Source organism: Stegodyphus dumicola, chromosome 5 (genome assembly GCF_044657685.1).
Source record: "Stegodyphus dumicola isolate Sdum_Otavi_A_Nest chromosome 5, ASM4465768v1".
NCBI classification, from domain to species: Eukaryota; Metazoa; Arthropoda; class Arachnida; order Araneae; family Eresidae; genus Stegodyphus; species Stegodyphus dumicola.
Window position 1 is genome coordinate 98,749,237 of NC_140772.1, and position 19,656 is coordinate 98,768,892.

General features: G+C 31.3%; 1 protein-coding gene across 10 annotated transcripts in view; it reads left to right on the top strand.

The window, feature by feature from the left end:
• Positions 1–19,656, top strand: part of LOC118199039 (putative ATP-dependent DNA helicase HFM1) — a 511,790-nt gene that overhangs the window by 184,094 nt on the left and 308,040 nt on the right. For all 10 annotated transcript variants that reach the window (XM_085816885.1, XM_085816888.1, XM_085816889.1 and 7 more), the window contains one exon: positions 8,925–9,026. In XM_085816885.1, coding sequence (XP_085673011.1) covers positions 8,925–9,026 — 102 coding nt within the window. The remainder of the gene's footprint in view (positions 1–8,924; positions 9,027–19,656) is intronic.

Consider the following 19,656-nt stretch of genomic DNA (forward strand, 5'->3'; position numbering starts at 1 on the left):
AATCATCACTATCTAATGTATATCGATAACTATTATTGTTTAACTTTTTTTGTATTGCAAATAATTGAATTTTGTGTTTTTTATTAAATTCAGTAATAAATTCTCTTTAAAATGATATATACAAGTTTGCATTTTGTGAAGCGTAACGTTTTCTATAAGCATACAAAGTTAAAAAATATAAAAATTTCCAAAAGTGTCCACAATTTTGGCCACCACTGTATATAAAAAAAATTGTATATATTCCCTTTAAAGCATCCATCTTTATCCTTCTCTTTTGGAGCTTTCAGATAAAAAAATTCATTCTTTTAAAAAAGTGTTATAGGGTGTAGACTACTCCAGATTTCTTTTTAATATACTATTAATGAATTTTAAAGGAATTTCATTATCTTTTAAAAATTTGATGAGAGTTAGAATTTCTTCTTTTTGTGTTTCTATTTCAGTGTAAACTTTTTAAATTTTACTAATTTGGTTAAAATTAGTATTTGCAATAAATTTTTTTATATGTTAGAATTCCAGTTAATAACCTTACTAGTAGAAAAATTAAAATCTTTTCGTTTATCAAAAAGTTTAATTTCGTTTAGTTTATGAATACTTAGATCAAGATAAACTATTTCTGTTTGGTTTTTATTGGTCTTATTGAGTTTTAGACAATTTGGGTAGATATTGCTGTTTTTGATGAGATTAAAATTGTTGAAAGTAATAATGTCATCAGTGTATGTACATGGACCTTATAAGAGATAGACTAACCCAATGATGGGGCACGCATCACCAACATGTCCGCAAGAAAGAGTAGAGACGATCTGGTTTACTTTAACACTGAAACCTATGGCGTTTGTGCCACATAACTGTTTTTAATTATTAAATATGATATGTTGTATAGTGATGAGATTATGAAAGTCGTAGTTTTTTTCAAATAGGATTTAATATATCTCATTAAAGCACTTTTTACTGCATTTCGAGCATTTTTTTCACGCGTAATTCTTGTACGAACATCTTTACTTTGGTAAAATGGTAAAAACTCTAAGCACAAAATTTATGAACTTAATTCTGCGTACAAATAAAGTAAAATTAAATAAGATTGATAGTACGAGATGCTTTGAAATAAATAAGGTAAAATTAAACAAGATCTGATATATATATATATATATATATATATATATATATATATATTTTAATTTAACTTTTTGAAGACGGGATGGCCATTATAATGGCCATAGAGTCCTCTCTTTGAAAAGACGGGGTTGCCCACTTTAGTGGCCATGTCTTTTTCCCCCATTTTCCAGGCTGAAAAGTGGGGTGAAATGTCAAATTTGATGTCCCTGGTGTTTTAACCACTTATCTCTTTCAAAGGTCTTCCTTTTGCGACATTGATGCACCCTTCTGAGAATCCATTAAACTACACACAAGAATCTTTGTTGCAAATAGGAGGTGATTTCTTAAAGGGGGGAAAGCATTCGGTTCAAGATTCCCCGTCCTTTGGTAGCTTTTACTGCTACCAAAGCCCCGGCCTCAAAAGGTTAATGAACATTTTCAGGCAGTGATTTTCCAAACTATAATAACATTACAAAATGATCATTTATTTGATTATATGATCATTAAATTATTAACATTAAAGTGGATTATTTATTTTAATAATTCATAAAATTCAGAGCATAAAATTTTCTGAGTATAATGAAGGGAAAAAAAAAGATAATGTAAAATCTAGAAGCACTCAGATTTTATATTACACCTAAAAGGGACCTTTTCTAATGTTTTGTGTGTTACCTATATTTATTCAATATCATGTTCTTCACCAGTAAACTACATAAAATTCAATTCATTCAATTCAACAGCAATATCACAAAATATTTGAAAACAGCATATCTTTAGAATTTCCGTGATGGAGATAAAAATTTTATTTTCTGTACAGCGTTACCATTGCTCGCTTTGAACTTGTTGAGTTTGCTAATCAAAAATTCATTAAAGGTTTACAAAATATGAAATAGATTAAAACAAATTCGAAATTCGGCCATCCAGATGCCCATGTTCGGGTGGAGGATTACGTTATTCAAAATTTGATGGCTGTAGATACAATCGTCGTTTTTGTCACAGTGCGAGAAACATACATGTATTCATGCAGATTCTTCATTATTTAATTTATTTAAATATAATACAGTGCAATAATACTTGGTAACAACAATTTTCAAGGAGACTCGGACATTTATAGTGAAAAAGCGGAAAATGCTGCTTTGAAACTAAGAGCCTTTCTAGGCTACTGCTCCTTTGGGCTAATAAATTAAATTAACAGTAAATTTTAAAAAAATCTTACGCAGAACTAAAAATAAATTTAAAAAATAATCACTATAAAAATACAAGCAAAATTAATTATGGTTAAATACAATTTTAATATTAGAATTAAATGTATAAAAATTATTAAGGAGTCAAAAGTGTTTATCACTATGATGTATTATGAAATATAATTGAAATAAAATTCCTTTATAGAAATTGTGCTACAATACTCATCTATTTTAAAAAAGCAGCATAGTTTAGAATTTTAAACAAAACTTTCAAAAATTCGTTTTTAAGTATTTTAGTATTTTTTACTTATTTACACCAATAAAAAGCATAAAAATTGCAAGAGAAAATTGCTTGTTTGAAATTTTCTATTAGTTCATATTTAAAATATTATTTTCTAAAAGAAGTAGTTACAAATTTCCTTACAGCATAGGAAAAGCTAAAAAAATATCCAGCTCTAAAAGCATGCAACAACTTTATAATTATTTGGAACATTAATTATGCTTGGTAAATATGCTAAATTTTTTAAAATCAATCTCAGTTTCAAAAATAAAAATATGTAGAAACTCTAATTTGTGAAATGAGCCACTACAATCAGCTTTTTCTTGACAATTATACATGCTGCAATAGGCAACCACTGTTAAATTTCTGCAAGTCATCCCTACCCCTCCACATGTGGTCAAGGTAACAGCCGGGAACGCTTCAGACAAGGGAGAAAACCCATTTGGGTTGTTATATTTCTTATGAGGTCCATGTGTATGTATAAGTGTGTTCAGATTTACGGAAATCTTTATCAGAAGGAATTAAAATTCTTTAGAAAATAGAAATAGGTTACAAATATGATTGGAATATGAACTTTCCACTGGAATTCCATGTGTTTGCAGGTAAAGAAAATTTGAATGTTTAATATAGTTATTGTACAGCGAAAAATGTAGAAATTCTTTCCATTTTTGTAAATCCAGTATATTAAGTATTTCAGGAAAAAATTCTGTCATTTCTGTAAGATTTTCATAGATTTCTTGGAGTGGCAGGGCCTTGTAGAGGTTTAAATGAAAAGTTATAGCAATTAATATTGTAAATTTTAAGATTTTTAACTGCTTTGATGATTTTCAAGTTGTTGTAAATAATCCAGCAGAAGTTTTTATCTTCTTTAACTTGTTCAAAAACTACTTTACAAACAGTCTTAAGTAGATAGGTAAAAATATTATCAAAATTCTTCTTGAAGTTTCTCAGATGTCTGGGACGCTCTGGGGACGGCAACTGCAACTCGCAACCCCCCTCCGAGAACCATCCAGGAACTGAAAATAGAGTTGCTGAATGAGTGGAACTGATTGCCACAGGCACCGATAAATTGCCTTATTTTCAGTATGACATCACGTTGCCAGGCCTGTATGGCTGTAAGATGGGATCATACCCCCTATTAACCCATTTCATTTGTGTCTTCTGTAACCACTGTTTCAGACCTTCAGACTCCCATGAGTGTTATTCACGAACATGTGTGTCTATATTATAACTGTTGAATGTTTGAAAATCGCAATAGCAACCTTGTATTTGGCGTACAATATTAAAACACTCAATCAATTTCGAGGGAAGCTAAAGATCCCTCCTCGTCAGGAGAAGGAAATTACTAGAAAGGGAAAAAAAGAAGAAAAATAAAGTATCGGCAAAGGAGTCTCAGAAACAAGTTGAATGTTTATTTGGTTTATATTATATCAACCTATGTTTACACCAAATTTTATAAAAATCTGTCCAGTAGTTCTGGAGATCGTAGATCAAATATGAAAATTCTCTTAACTTATTTCACCAGTATAGATGTGAAGGCAAACTAAGTTGAACTTACTTTCAAGGTGAAATTATGAATATCTGTAAAAATATTTTCTATGCAATGTAATTTATTAATGAATTTAATAGGTATAAACTTCATTCCTTTTTTCATAAGCACTCTAATCGTTTGATCTTGAATAATGTCCAGATTTCCTGTTATAATATGCTTGTGCTCTTCGTCAACAAATGGAAGAAATTTTTTTTCACCTAATCATGGTGCTGCAAAATCTTCATTATGGTTAGAAATAAAACTACTTATTTTATTGTTGTACTTGAAGCAAACTGAAATTTTTTAATTTATTGCATGAAATTTTTTGTGCTTGTTTAAAAATCTCATGAAGTTGAAGATCATCATAAATTTTGTGTAGAAAGTTAATGGTACAGAATTTTTTTTTATTTTCTAAGAAGCACAGTTGAATTTGAATTTTATGAAATCAAGTACTAAATCTTTAATGAGATTATTTATCTTTGACAAAATTTTGAATGATAATAAGGTGTCTGTGAAGTAGGGAATGAGAGTAGTTAAGAATATTTTTCTTGAAATCTTCTTCTTCAAATAAATCTTGAAATTTTGACTGTATAATAATAGTATTATGAGAAGTTTTAACTTTTTTGCTATTTTCTTTGGTGCCTCTTTGCGTTTCTTTACTAAAAAGACTAAATTGTTCGTAAACTGTAGCATAAAAGGCAGATTTACTATTAATACAAGAGTTTAATATATAGGGATAAAGCATTCTTAACTGCATTAAAATTCATTAATAGTATATTAAAGAAATCTGAGGTTGTCTACACCCTATAATACTGTTGAGAATCGAGCATTGTTATGTGCAATTTTAGTGGAATTATTGTTTTGTTGTATTATTATGTTTTATGCATCTGGCATCACTGTTATTTCAGTCATTCTAAAGTTTTTATATAAACAATAAGACATGCATAAAGTTTCTTTGCTTTTTTGCCTATGAAGGTCCGAAATTCATTTAGTTTCACTCATTAGAAATCACTCTGTTTCATTAATTTTATAACAGGTTATGGGCTTTAGCGATGTTCATCTGCGTAAAATAAAGTAATGATTTCAACACTTCCACCTCTACAGTGTACCAATACCTCTTTTTTTTTTTTTTCCCCTGCCTTCTTCCTGGTTAATGACGACACAATATGGAAGCTAAAAATTTTGTTCAGTGTACCAGATTGGAAGGTTTATCCATCTGGACTGATTGGAAATTTGAAATAAACTGTTTGTTTGTGTGGGCATCTTCGATAATTCCCTTGTCGAGCCAAAAGCACCGGCAGAAGGCGCAAATGAAAAGTCGATACGCAAGCACAACGAAGCTGCAAAAGCGTATGCAAAATTGAATGCGAAAGCTGCTGTGATCATTCTCACAAATGTATCACCGAATATGTTAAATTTGATCCATATGCATTGTAATTCTGCAAATTTTGTCAAGCGTCAAGCGTGAAATTGGGCACTCTTCTGCAGCAGTTTTTCACTTTTCGGATTGAGAAAGACGAAAGTGTAATGCAATCACTCGCACGTTTGCGTACATCATGGGTGGATCTTCAATGTGAGCAAGAGTTGAACAGCAAAGGAAAGTTGCCGCAGAACTTGCTAACACTACGAACCTTATCTATTTTTCCTGATGACGAATATCTCGAGTACAAATCACAGTGTGACTCAATGCCAAAGATGGAAAAGTCACCTGAAAAACTAATCGAACAGATCAACATGCGGCTGCAAAACGAAATCAAGAGCTTAGAAACAAAAATACAATAACATTCGTGGTAAATGCTTTATGGCGCGAAACATAGTAGAAAGAAATGGAAGAAGTGTAAAAAATCTCAGATGATCAGCCAACCCCAACCCTTGACAACAAAAATTGCCAAAACGATAAACAGGCTTAGTAAGACCAGTGATGGTGTGAAAAGTTTCAATGACATCTGTTTTTGTTGTAATAAACCCAGGCACATTGGTGGATTTTGCTCAGTTTTCCCTGACATGCGAACCACAACGAATGGCAAAACAGAAATCTTCTTTGTAAATACTCATTGCAGGGCATTTGCTTGTCAAGAAGATGATTGTGGCTGAATTGTGTGGCTTAAAGGCGATGGGGCTATAGCACAAATTACAAATCCAGCCGATTATTTCAAGATGTACCGTCACTTTAACAAACAAGCAGAAATCACAGTTGGTAACAAACGTGCAATATCAGTATATGGCTATGAAGACATTGGCATGTGTATGATGGTTGGAAACATGCAAAAATCTATTGAGCTAACTAATGAACTGTATGCACCAGAAATTGGCAAACATTTTTTATCAGTTTCTAAAGCAATGAAGTGAGGAACCTTGAACTTCGGTGATTCAGACAATATGATTTCTCGTTTCTTTCCCAGGGAAACCCCAGATAATATACTTTTAGAGGCCCCATGTTCATCAAGTGGACTCTTGGAACTACGTGAAAAACCAGTCAAGCCACAAGGGGTGTTGCTGCTGCAGCCTACTTGGTAGAGAATGAAATGACAGCTCCTTTTCCTGAAATGCCAATGAAGACAACGACATTGCCAGTATCACTTTGGTGATATGATTCAAAACAAAAAATGATTCAAAACAAAAAAGTCTGGGGAAATAATACATGCGGACTTACTCAAATGGCCAGTCTTATCAAGAGGTGGAAAAAAGTACATGTTAGTGATTAAGGACGATTACTCTAAGTTTCGGCATGTAGAATTTCTGAGACATAAAGACGAAGCTGTGGATAAAATCAAGCAGTTTCTTGTTCCTACCAAGATGGTATAAATGTAAGAGAACTGGTCACAGATGATGGTCATGAGTTTTTTGACATTGATAAATTGGTGAAACTGACTGATGATGCAGACATCAAGCTGCGAATCACTATGCCATATACACCAGAATAAAATGGATTGGTTGAAAGAGAAAAATCGTATGATAATGAAAGCAGTTTGGAGTATGATCAAGGATTCAGGCCTACCACAGTTCCTATGGGCAGAAGCAACATCTACAGCTGTCTATGTTCTCAATCAAACTAGACCAAGTAAGACCACAGAAAAATCTCTGTTTGAGGAATGGTTTGGACGCAAACCGGCAATTAACAGAATTTGAGTTTTTGAATCAGCTGCATGTGTACATGTACCAAATGTCAACAGAGGTAAATTAGATGACAAAGCTATAAAGGGCTATTTGGTTGGTTATTGTGATGACGATGGATATCATATTTTCATGCCATCGAGGAATGATACGATAACAAGTGCCAGTGTAGTGTTCAATGAACAGCAAATTTGGCTCTGCTTCCCAACCTTCAGAAATAGCATCTAATACTGGTCTATCAAGCAGTATGAAGTTTATTTTGGAGGATACACACAATGATGCAGAGGTAAATTATTGTAAAAATAGTTCCTTTTTAATTGTTTTAACTCTATTTGGTGTTTTATTTTTTCCTATATTTGGTGTTTTATATATTCACGATGATGCAGAGGTAAATTATTGTAAAAATAGTTCCTTTTTAATTGTTTTAACTCTATTTGGTGTTTTATTTTTTCCTATATTTTTCAATTTTTAATGAAGGTATTTTGAGGTTTTGTGTATTTTTTCCTTGCCATGAACTGAGACCAGAATTAATTGAATGAGAAATATTTTTCTATTGAGGAAATAAGTTTAAATGAAATGCATAAAAAAGTGTGTATAATTTAATAAAGAAATAAAAGAAAGTCATGTGGTTTACACTTCAGACTATTTCTAATAGGTTAGTACAATAAGTTTCTTCCTCCCTCCTGTTTATTCTTGTGTTAATATTTGATTTAATTTATTCCTTTGGTTTTGCATTGCAAAGTTAATGTACAAAGTATTTTTTAAGCAGTCATTTGGAGTACATGAACAAATTAATCCATTTTGCATTATTTCCTAAGGAAAAAATTGTTTTTGTTTATGAACATTTTCTGTCAACTATCTTCAGGAACAAATTAAGTTTGTGAGCCAAAGTTTCACTATGTTATATATTTTTTTTTCTATATTACATTTATTTACTATATTAAGTTAAAATTTTCTTTTGAGATCTGCTTTCTTTTGTAAATTTTAGATTCTAAGAAATGTTTTGTATTTATTAATGATCATGATGCAATTTTTAATAATATTAAGATCACTTACTATCATGCCTGTTTCCACTTTCTCATTCCTTGTTTTGTCATATTTTACTTGTTTAATGTAGCTAAGACACAATCTTGCACTTCTCACCATGACAAAATTATGTTATGACATTACTATCAGACAAGTGGGATAAGCCATAACAGGAATATTTTAGATACATAAAATTTTCAGTAGTTTAAATATTAATGCTAAAGCAAACTAATGTCTCTAATGATGTTTCCTTCAGTAATTAAATTATAAGCTTCCTCTTAAATATTTTCCCTCTTGCAAATAAAATACCAAGAATTTAATAACACCTAACCCATTTTATTAGATATGAAATTATGTAAAATTTACTGGGAAATAAAATGTCATTTAGTTCTACATGATCTCTGAATATTTTCACTCTGAACGTCAAGCATATAATATAAAAAGAAAGAATAAGTATAAAAGAAAACATTTTATATTGATTGATATTGAAATTAAAGTGTTATCTCAGATTGCTGATAGCAGTTTGAGATAACTGGGATAAAATTCAAGATATTGTAGATTTTTCAACTTTATTTTTCCTGAATAGATTTAGTTCTTAGTAGAAGTATTAGCATTAGGGCAAAGTCAAGCCTTAAAAGTTTGTTCAGTTCATTCAGTTAAATTCCAAGTAATAATTTTTCTTTTGAATTTTTTTCAGAATGCATTTTGAGTGGAGTTGGTTTTCACCATGCTGGGCTAGAAGCTTCTGACAGAAAGGTGGTGGAAACCATGTTTGTAAATGGACATCTTCTAGTGTTAAGTATATAATTTTTCTTGTAAAATTAATATATAATTATTCAAAGTGATTTTGAAAAATAATTTAAGAATGTGTTTTATTAAGGTGACCAAGTTTTTTACAATGAAAAGGAGGACAAAAAGTTTAAGAAAAAAGTAAATTGCAAATAAATGAAACATTTTATTAATTTAAACAAAAATGCAACAGTTATGTTTACATCCCTTTTAATTATTTAATTAAAGGAATATTTTTCCATTGAATGAATATTTTTTGTCAATACATTATTTTCTAACAAAATACTGGAAATATCGGAGCAAGAAATTTTCTTAGTATTGAATTTTACAGTAAGTGCTGCAGCTAAAGTATCAACATTCAATCTTGATTTCTCACTTGTCCAAAAATCATTACCAATTGGAAAAACTCTTTCAACTGCTGGATTAGTTCCAGGGCAACACAACGTAAATTCAACAAGAATAACTAAATTTTCATATGGAATGTGTTCATTTTTAAAATGGTTAAAAATTTCTACCCATTTTTTATCAATTTTAATATGTTGATCTTCCCACTGTTGTAATTTATCAGTGTTTAAATATACATTCAATCTTCTAATTTCTTCAAACAGATGATTGTCATCGATTTTAATGTCAGGCATTTTTTTTTGGATAAATACTCAAGAACAGTTTTCAATATCTGCCCAGTTTACTTGCGATGAAGTCAAAAAACACCATTTAAAATTGTTATTTATTGTGATATTTGTTTCTGACCATTCTTTGACATATTGTAAATTTAAAGAAAAAAGGAAGGAAAATTTTTAAAGAACATCATGTTTTATAGCTGATACAAAATTCTCTGAAATAAATTATCACAAAAAGCATTTCTGTTACAGAGTTTTGTTTCTGAGTGTGAATTTATCTTCAGTGCATTTTAATTATGTGCAAAACGTCAAATTATTTCATGTGTCAGAAATATATTACATTTGTTTTATATTTCCTTATATGAAGTATAGTAAGTATTATCATAAGCTATGATTTCTAGTTATAAACAAATATTTAAATTTCATAGTTCAAGAAATTAGATCTGTAAATTTAAATGTTATTTTAATTACAGCTTAAATAATATTTACATTTTAATTATGATATTCAAATATGTAATAGTAAAAATTATGTATTGTACTTTAAAAAATCTGATGTGTAAGCCACGACTTCCTTGTACAGAATATTAAATTATGCTAATTTTATTTAAACTTATTTTCTCGAATTTCATTAGAGATATGTTTCTCATTCAATTAATTAAGTTTTCACTTTACGGCAAGGCAAAAATACATAAAAACTCAAAATATTTTCATTGAAAATTGAAAGATCTAGAGAAACATAAAACACCAAATACTGTTAAAACAATTTTTTAAAAATTTTTACAGTTAAAATTACAGTTTCTATGCAAAAACAATCAATTCAGCCAGCAGGCAAGAAAACAGGTTTTTAGGTTTTTTGGTGCATAAAACTAAAAGTTTCCTTTTGTCCCTCTTGGCAAAAAGACACTGAAGGTGCAGAAAAACTTAATTCACTAATCTGCTAAGTTTCAAATGTAAATAAATATGGCTACTATGGTAAAAAAAAAAAAAAAAAAAAAGAAAGAAAGAAAGAAAGAAAAAGGGCTTAGCTGCACTTCAAAAACTTTTCAATTCTTGATAGTTCTACAATTATTGCATGCAGATTAACTAAAGGCATAGAAACCTTAACCAGAAGACAAGAACAGCATAATTAAATTATTTTTAAAGCAAAAAATGCATAATTCATCAACATATAAGCATAAAAATCTAAGCTTCCTGAGCCAAGTAATAGAGTGGGTGTGTATATATACAGTACAAAGTCCGTAATTCGGACTCGTTGGGACTTCGATTCCGGATTAGGGATTTTTCCTTCAATTTAAATCTGTAAGATGGCATGCAGAAATTATACAATTAAAAATATGAAACCGTAATTTATGAAATAAAGAGCAATTATGATCTAAAGGGTATCAAATTTTACAAAGAAAAGGCTTAATATTTGTTTGTTTACTTTATTAAACATTTCATTCAATGCTCGTGTGCACACTCTTTACACGCATGCGTAATATATGCACATTCTCTACGTGCATGCATAAAGTTTGTGGCTTTGAGGTCCGGATTTTAGATCATTCCGGATAATGGACATCAGGATTACAGACTTTGTACTGATATATATATATATATATAATTTTAACAAACATATATATACGTAAAAAGCAATTTTAAAGTTAAAATAATTAAAAAATGTGCAAACATATAAAAGATTTAATTTTCGCACTAATCTACAATATCATTTAAATTCAGATAGCATAAGTAAATCAAGTGCAAAACCAAACCATGAAAATAAATTCACAAATATAGCAAATTAAATTTAATCTAATTTTTTTTTTTTTTTTTTTTTTTTTTTTTTTTTTTTTTTTTTTTTTTAATGCATAAGTGAAAGACTGTTGAGCAGGCGGGTTACAGACTTATCAATTGGAAGTTGCCTCCAAACCTAACTCTACAGTCATTCAATTTGTGTTTCGTCATTCATGCAGGCAAGGGTAAAAGTTAAAACCAAAAATAAATATATAGTGAAGAATGTCCAAAAAGAAATACCAATAAATTGGTACCTTGAGAAATTAGCAATTAAAATAAAGGTCTAAAAGGAAAATACCAGTAATGAAGTATTTTGAGAATTAAGCAATGTAAAGTCTAGTATTAAATAATTTTTTTTTAAAATTATTTAAAAAATTAAATTTTTCAGAAAAATTGATTTAGAAACCAATGCATTTTAGAAACACTTCTCTACAGAAACCTCCCCTTATAGTGAAGAATGTCCAAAAAGAAATACCAATAAAGTGGTACCTTGAGAAATTAGCAATTAAAATAAAGGTCTAAAAGGAAAATACCAATAAATCTGTCATATTACATAAAGTCCTTAAGAACACTTGTGATGATAAGATAGTGTCATTTCTTGATTTTTGTTAATATCGCTGATTGGATAAGCACCATGACACACACATACTATAAATAGGGCTTCTCCTCAGGGTACAGGAGGAACGCTTGTGAGATGGATGCTAAAATAAACATATCACTTTATACCAATTCAGAAGTCAAACAACAAAAATCAGCGTTATATTTACAAAATTTTCACAGGACTAGTTTCGATGGTTTTCCCGAACCACCATCTTCAGCTGCAAAACCGCAAATGAACCAGATAGGAAATAATGATTAGATAAGATAAGAAAGCCTGGACAAGAATAAGCAAGTGGCGCCATCTGTTGGTGAAACCAGAACTAAAACATAATTTCTTTAAAGGCCGAAGGCAAATTTGGATTGGAATTAGGATCGTTAACTAGAACAGAAAGATTTTTATGAATGTGAAATGCCTCTAGAAAATCCAGTTCTCCAATGGAAGATGTTTTTTGAATAATTTCGGCAGCAGAAAAACTGAAAGTGTGGTTTTCGGACCAACAATGTTGAGCAACAGAAGACTTCTGTGTTTCCTTTTTTCTGACATATGCCTCATGTTCCTTGACGCGAAATTTTAAGGCTCTCTTAGTTTGGCCAATGTAAATTAAACCACACTGGCAAGGAATCCTATAAATACCCCAGGAATTCATATCCGGAATGGGGTCCTTGAGTATGGAACTCGGAATTTTATTCATGGGAAAATAAACAAACACTGGCCGACAAAGGTGGCCAGATAGTCGTCATGGATAGGAACACTTACATCGATGGTGTCACTAAACTCTTAAATGAAGGACCATATAATCCGATCCCTAAAGATCCTTCACCTTCGGACTTGTCAAAAATAAAAACTGCGATCAAATCTTCGCAAATAATTTCAGGCAACTTAAAACATTCACTTATCCCATCTGTTGCGAATTGTGCCAGATTATATGCTCTTCCCAAAATTCATAAAAGTGGTATTCCTTTCTGCCCTATTGTATCAAATTTAGGTACTGCCTCGTATCCATTAGCTAAATATTTAGTTTCTAGATTTTCAACTCTATTAGACAATAACATTTACACCATAAAAAATTCAATAGAGTTTGTAAAAAAAGTTAAAAACATTTCTCCTAGTAATTTACTCATGGTTTCTTTTGATGTAAAATCATTATTCACCAATGTCCCAGTGGAGGGTGCATTAAGATGTCTAGAAACCAGACTTCGCGAATTTCATTTCTCTTGCATCGAAATTGATGAGCTAATTTCTCTCACTCAACTCTGTTTGAAACAAACACATTTTGTTTTCCAAAATAAATATTACAAAAAAACTGAGGGATTAGCCATGGGAAGCCCCCTCAGTCCCATCCTGGCTGATATCTACATGCATTATTATGAATCAAAATTGTTTGAAACTTTAAACTTCCCGGCATGGTTCCGCTACGTAGACGATACTTTTACTCTGTTTGAAGGTAATAAAGATGATTTAAATAATGTTCTTTCAACAATGAATTCTATTGATCCTGCTATTCAGTTCACTTTTGAACTTGAGACTTGCAATTCTCTTCCGTTTCTCGACATTCTGGTCACACGTAACACATCGAACTTCAGTACTACGGTTTACCGTAAACCTTCATCGGTTTGCCTTCCACCACACTTTAAATCATGTCATCCGACTAAACAAAAGTTAGCTTCATTTTATTCGTATGTTTTCCATGCTCTTCAAGTTTGCTCCTTCAAACTAGCCCTTGATGAAGAACTAAATTATTTAAAAGCAATAGCTATTGACAGGGGCTTTCCACCCAACATTATTAATCAAGCAGTTCAAAAATTCTCATTTCAACACACTAAAAGGCACACTCTTGTTTTAGGAGATTATAAAAATTCTGTTGTCATTCCCTTCTTTCCATCAATTAGCTATAAAGTTGCACATATTTCGCAGAAATTTAACTTTCGGGTTGTTTATTTTCCCATGAATAAAATTCCGAGTTCCATACTCAAGGACCCCATTCCGGATATGAATTCCTGGGGTATTTATAGGATTCCTTGCCAGTGTGGTTTAATTTACATTGGCCAAGCTAAGAGAGCCTTAAAATTTCGCGTCAAGGAACATGAGGCATATGTTAGAAAAAAGGAAACACAGAAGTCTTCTGTTGCTCAACATTGTTGGTCCGAAAACCACACTTTCAGTTTTTCTGCTGCCAAAATTATTCAAAAAACATCTTCCATTGGAGAACTGGATTTTCTAGAGGCATTTCACATTCATAAAAATCTTTCTGTTCTAGTTAACGATCCTAATTCCAATCTAAATTTGCCTTCGGCCTTTAAAGAAATTATGTTTTAGTTCTGGTTTCACCAACAGATGGCACCACTTGCTTATTCTTGTCCAGGCTTTCTTATCTTATCTAATCATTATTTCCTATCTGGTTCATTTGCGGTTTTGCAGCTGAAGATGGTGGTTCGGTAAAACCATCGAAACTAGTCCTGTGAAAATTTTGTAAATATAACGCTGATTTTTGTTGTTTGACTTCTGAATTGGTATTTATTCGGCGTGTTATTGTGTCTTAATTATATCACTTTATATTCCAAAATTGTCTCATTCGTGTTGCCCCGACTGCACAACACAAATAATGTATGAGATTCTACATTTCATATATATATGCTTTTGGTGCTGTTGATTAAAAAAAGGAGATGCGCAACTACATGTTGTAGCAGTCCTATATACAAAATTTCAACATTCTGAGACTACTCGTTTTTGAGTTATGGGAGATACACACGTACCTACGTATGTACAGATGCCATGAAACAAAAAACAATTTTAAATCATTTTTATAATTTATTTGGGGGGAAAAGTGTTCTTTATTCTGTCCTTATGTACAGTTGTTATGCAAAAAGATCATTAAATTGCATTTGATAGCAGTCTATATGGATATTTTTGTTGAAATATGATAACCGAAACTTTTCATTATTATTATACTTCCTTTACGTCATAGAAGGAATTGAAAAGCATGAAAAAGTATAGATTTTAATAAGATCCATCAAAAGTGGTTTTATATATATATATATATATATTCAATCAATTCTTCCATCAATTCTTTTTTTTTTTTTTTTTTTTTTTATTCCATTCTCCCATTGTAACGAAAAATAAAAAGTTTCATTGGTTGTTTCAACAGCTGTGAATTTTCAATTACATGATACTGTGAAAAGTACTTCTAGTAAATTCTGGTAACCCTGACCAGTACAATTGATTCAAAGCATCTTTTTTCCTCTATGATTAACTGATGTCATGGCATCTGTTTTTCTGAAAAATGATATGGACATCAATAATGATTTTACAAGAAAGTTAGGTTTGAGATTAGTAGCCTTTTTGGGCTGAAAAGATCAATTTTAATGCAGAAGATGCATTGGAAAATGCAATTTTTTTTATAGAGCCTAATTCACTTGTTTGAATGCTGGGAAAACTTTTGTATTTTATTTTCCTAAAATAAATAATAAAAGATACATCTTAAGTTTCGAAAGACCGTGAAGCTGCTAATCAGCTCATAAATGCTAATACAGTCAAAAGTCGTTAATCCGGACTCGTCGGGACTTCGGCGATTCTGGATTATCGATTTTTCTGGATTATAGATCATCAGTTTACATCTGGTAAGATGGCATGCAGAAATTATAAAATTAAAAATATGAAACCATAATTTATGAAATAAAGAACAATTATGATCTTAAAGGGTATCAAAAATTTACAAAAAAAAAAAAAAAAAAAAAAAAAAAAAATATTTGTTTACTTTATGAAACATTTCTTTCAATGTAAGTTGTTTAAGTTGCTTCGTTTTTTATGTGATAATACATTCTCTTTAATTCTATAAACAGACATAATTTCTTGTTCAGTTACAAAGTTCCGCTGTTCAAGTCCTATAATTGCTGTGTCGAGAATACCGACTAATTTGTCAATCGAAATTTTTTCGTTTTCAATAACCTCTTTTACTTTCTTCGCTAACGGAAGCGAATTATAATGACGAGGAATTTGATTTAAATCATATCAAAGACGGAGTACATCGAGATGAAATACTACATTTAGTAAGGAATTAAAAGCCAAATAAAATAAAAACATCTGCCCTGAAGATAAGGATAGTGCTGACAGATCAACTTCCAATTCATAGCGCGCCCGCCGCAGCGTTAAAGATAAACAAAGTTTAGATAAACAAAGGATATGCCTTTATCCACTTTTTGTTTAATGAACTTCGAAACATACTTTCACTTTGTAGATCCTTTACATATTAATAAATATATATCAGAAATTCTATTTGACATAATTGAAAGTTCAAGCTTACTTTTATAAAATTGCTCTAACAGTCTGCAAAAAATAATAAGCCGGATCCAATTCGAAGATTAAGGAACAACGCAATCTGCAACATTAACTGAAATAGATAATTAGATAATTTTAGCTTAACTTATACTGTCTGTTATACATTAAACGTGCACTCGTAAACGTATTTTGCGCACGCGCACAAGCATATTCGCAGCCGTTAAGGTATTACACATGCGCAGAATGTTTGTAGCTTTGAGGTCCGGATTATGGGTGTCCGAATTAACGACTTTTGACTGTACCAGCAGATAATAATAGTAATCCTGTAATGGTTGCTATAGCAGCAGGTAATAGGTAGTATTACTCACATCCATAGCAAACTTTAAGCTACATATACCTCCTAGGTAATGCTAAATGAGTAATAGTGTTCTCCCATCAGTATGCCTGAAAGGAAATATGATGCAGTACCTGATGCTCTTAAAGCTTTTTTCTTAGAAGTTATACCTGCTGATTACCCTAGCTATGTGAATGGATCCACATTTATGCTGATGGCTCTGCATGTGAGGAAAATACTGGTGCTGGGTTGTACTGTGAAAGATATTTTGTGGAATCTTATGCTGTTGGTCTTAATGCCTCTAACTTCGAATGCAGAAGTTTTTTGCCATGGGAAAAGCAGTTTTAAATTTTCTTGCATTTTATGCTAACTTTAGCAAGGCAGTTATATTTGTTGACTCATGGGCTGCAATTATGGCAGCTGTCTCTTGTATACATAGTGATTACTTTCTTGTTGAAGGGACTAAGATAAACGTATCTAAAGCAAGTCTTTGGCTAGGAGCTTTGTTTTCAATGCATCCCCAGTCACTGTATATGTCTGCAAATGAAAAACTCGACTTTTAGGCTAGAAATGGCTGTAAGCTATTCCAGCCACATTTCCCTCTATCCAATCATCAGTTTAATTCTGAGGTAAAGAGGAAAGTGGGCCAACTCTTAAAACAAAATTGTAAACTCCTTTTAACTGATAAATTGTGGAATACTCTTGTATTTTTTCCTATTCCAATGGACATGGCCTGTGCAGTTTTTATGGCAAATTTTCGACTCTTGACTGGACATGACTTTTTATGCAAGCACTTGCACTTGCTGATGATGTCGGTCCTTTTTGTCTGTTGATGAAGCCATGGACTTTCTCCATTTGAGAACTAGCACTGCACTTGATTCTATGACTTTTAATTCTGACAACTTTAGCAAAGCTAAATTTTATAGGGCTGCCAAGTCTCATGGCAGATATCGCTACAGCCTGACATAGGAAAAAAAAATATTTAGCAACAGTATGTAATATGATGTTGTAATACTAATAGCTGCATTAATACCATGTGTTATCATAGTAGGTTACAGGTACTATTGGGCTCTTTCTTTTAAAGTAACAGAATACACCTATCCCTTGATTTACATGGTTTAAAAATTAACAGATTTCAAAAACTTAGTGAAAACGTATATTTGGCTGCATATACGCAAATAAATAAATTTTAAGTCATTTTGAATCTCATTCCTTTGGTAACACTGGTGGCAAAAACAAGGATGGGCATTCCCCGTGTTGTAAAAGGGGAATCCCCAGGGTACGTATATGTATTTCACAACAGTAAAGCTATTTGGTTCATGTGAACTAGTGCAGTATCAGTATTTTAGCAGCAAAGCTTACAATATTTTTATTTACATATTTGAATGTTTACTGGTGAGTTTTCAACTTTTATATTTTTTGTGGCATTTTTATAATTTACGTAATTTTTTTAAAGTTTTTATAATGCCAAAAGATTTGGAAAAATTTCAAATAAAAAAAGAGTTATTTCTTTAGAAACACAAATTAAAATATTAGATCATCCATGTAATAGAGAAAGAGTAACAGATGTTGATGAATATTACTTCGGTGAATGAAGCCACAATAAGGACAATTAGAAAAAATGAAGACTCTATTAGAAGAAGTGTAGCAGCTGGAACTTGTAGCATCGAGGACAATTTCATATGCAAGAGATGATACAATGGAAAACATGGAAAAGGCATTAGTGATATGGATAGAAGACAAAAATCAAAAACGGGTTCCATACTAATGCTATTACAAATAAGGCTTTAAAGATTTATAAAGGACTTAAGAATCAGTCACCATTGACTTCATCAGATTAAAAAAAAAAAAGGCATCTTTTTCACAGGTCATGGTTGGTTAACATTGAAAGAAGAAAGTGCATCTGTTGCTTTGGATGCAGCACAACAATATCCAGCAAAATTTGCTGAAATCATAGTTGCCAACTCCTAAATTTCTGATCAGATCTTCAATGCTGACAATGCTTTAAAAGTCAAAATTATTCCTTGATCTAACGGATCTGGAAGTCGTTCTGGAAAAAAATGTCTTAGAGAACCTATGTAGCTAAAGCTTGCAAATCAACTAGTCATCATAAGGTATCGAAAAGTCATGTAACAATTCTTTTGTGTTGCAATGCTTCAGGTGATTATATAATGAAACTATTTGTTATTAAAAAACCAAAACACCACGCTTATTTAAAGGAATAAACGTAAATACCTTCCTGTTTATTAGATGGCTAATAAGAAAGCATGGGTCACTGCCGTAGTTTTTAATGAATGGTTTCATAACATGTTTATCCCAAATGTCAAAAATTATTTAAGTAAAAAGGGATTGCCTTTTAAGGCTCTTCTGTTACTTGATAATGAACCTGATCATCCTCAAGATTTACAACATGAAAATGTTAAAGTTGTCTTTTTACCAAAGAATACAATTTCCTTATTACAGCCGTTAGATCAAGGAATAATTTTGACTTTTAAAGCATTGTATATCAAACAAATTTTCGGGTATATTTTAGAACATATATAGAATGATGAATCTCTTTTCTCTTATGGATGCTTGGAAGAAATTTACAATCTTAGATTGTGTTAAGCATGTTGTTCTGTCATATACTCAAATTAAACAATCAACACTCAATGCATGCTGGAAAGCAGTATGGCCAGATGCAGGTAAAGATGAGAATAATAGATTGCCATTAGAGCAGGAATATTCTCAGATCACTAAATTGGCCCAAACTATAGGAGGAGAAGGTTCTGAGGATTTAGCTCAAGCAGATATTGAAGAAATAATGGCTGATGAAGAGCTAAATGTGGGCAAGTTAGTTAACATGATTCATGAAACAAATAAACATGATGAAGATAATGCTTCTGATAAAGAGCAATCTGAGTTGCATTCACAGCAAGAGTCATCAGTGTAGGATTTGAATTGGGAAGAAAATTAGGTAATCATTTTTTACAATATGACATGAATGTTGTACAAGCTCTCTGATTCCAACGGGAGCTTAATAAGTGCTTAAATCAATATG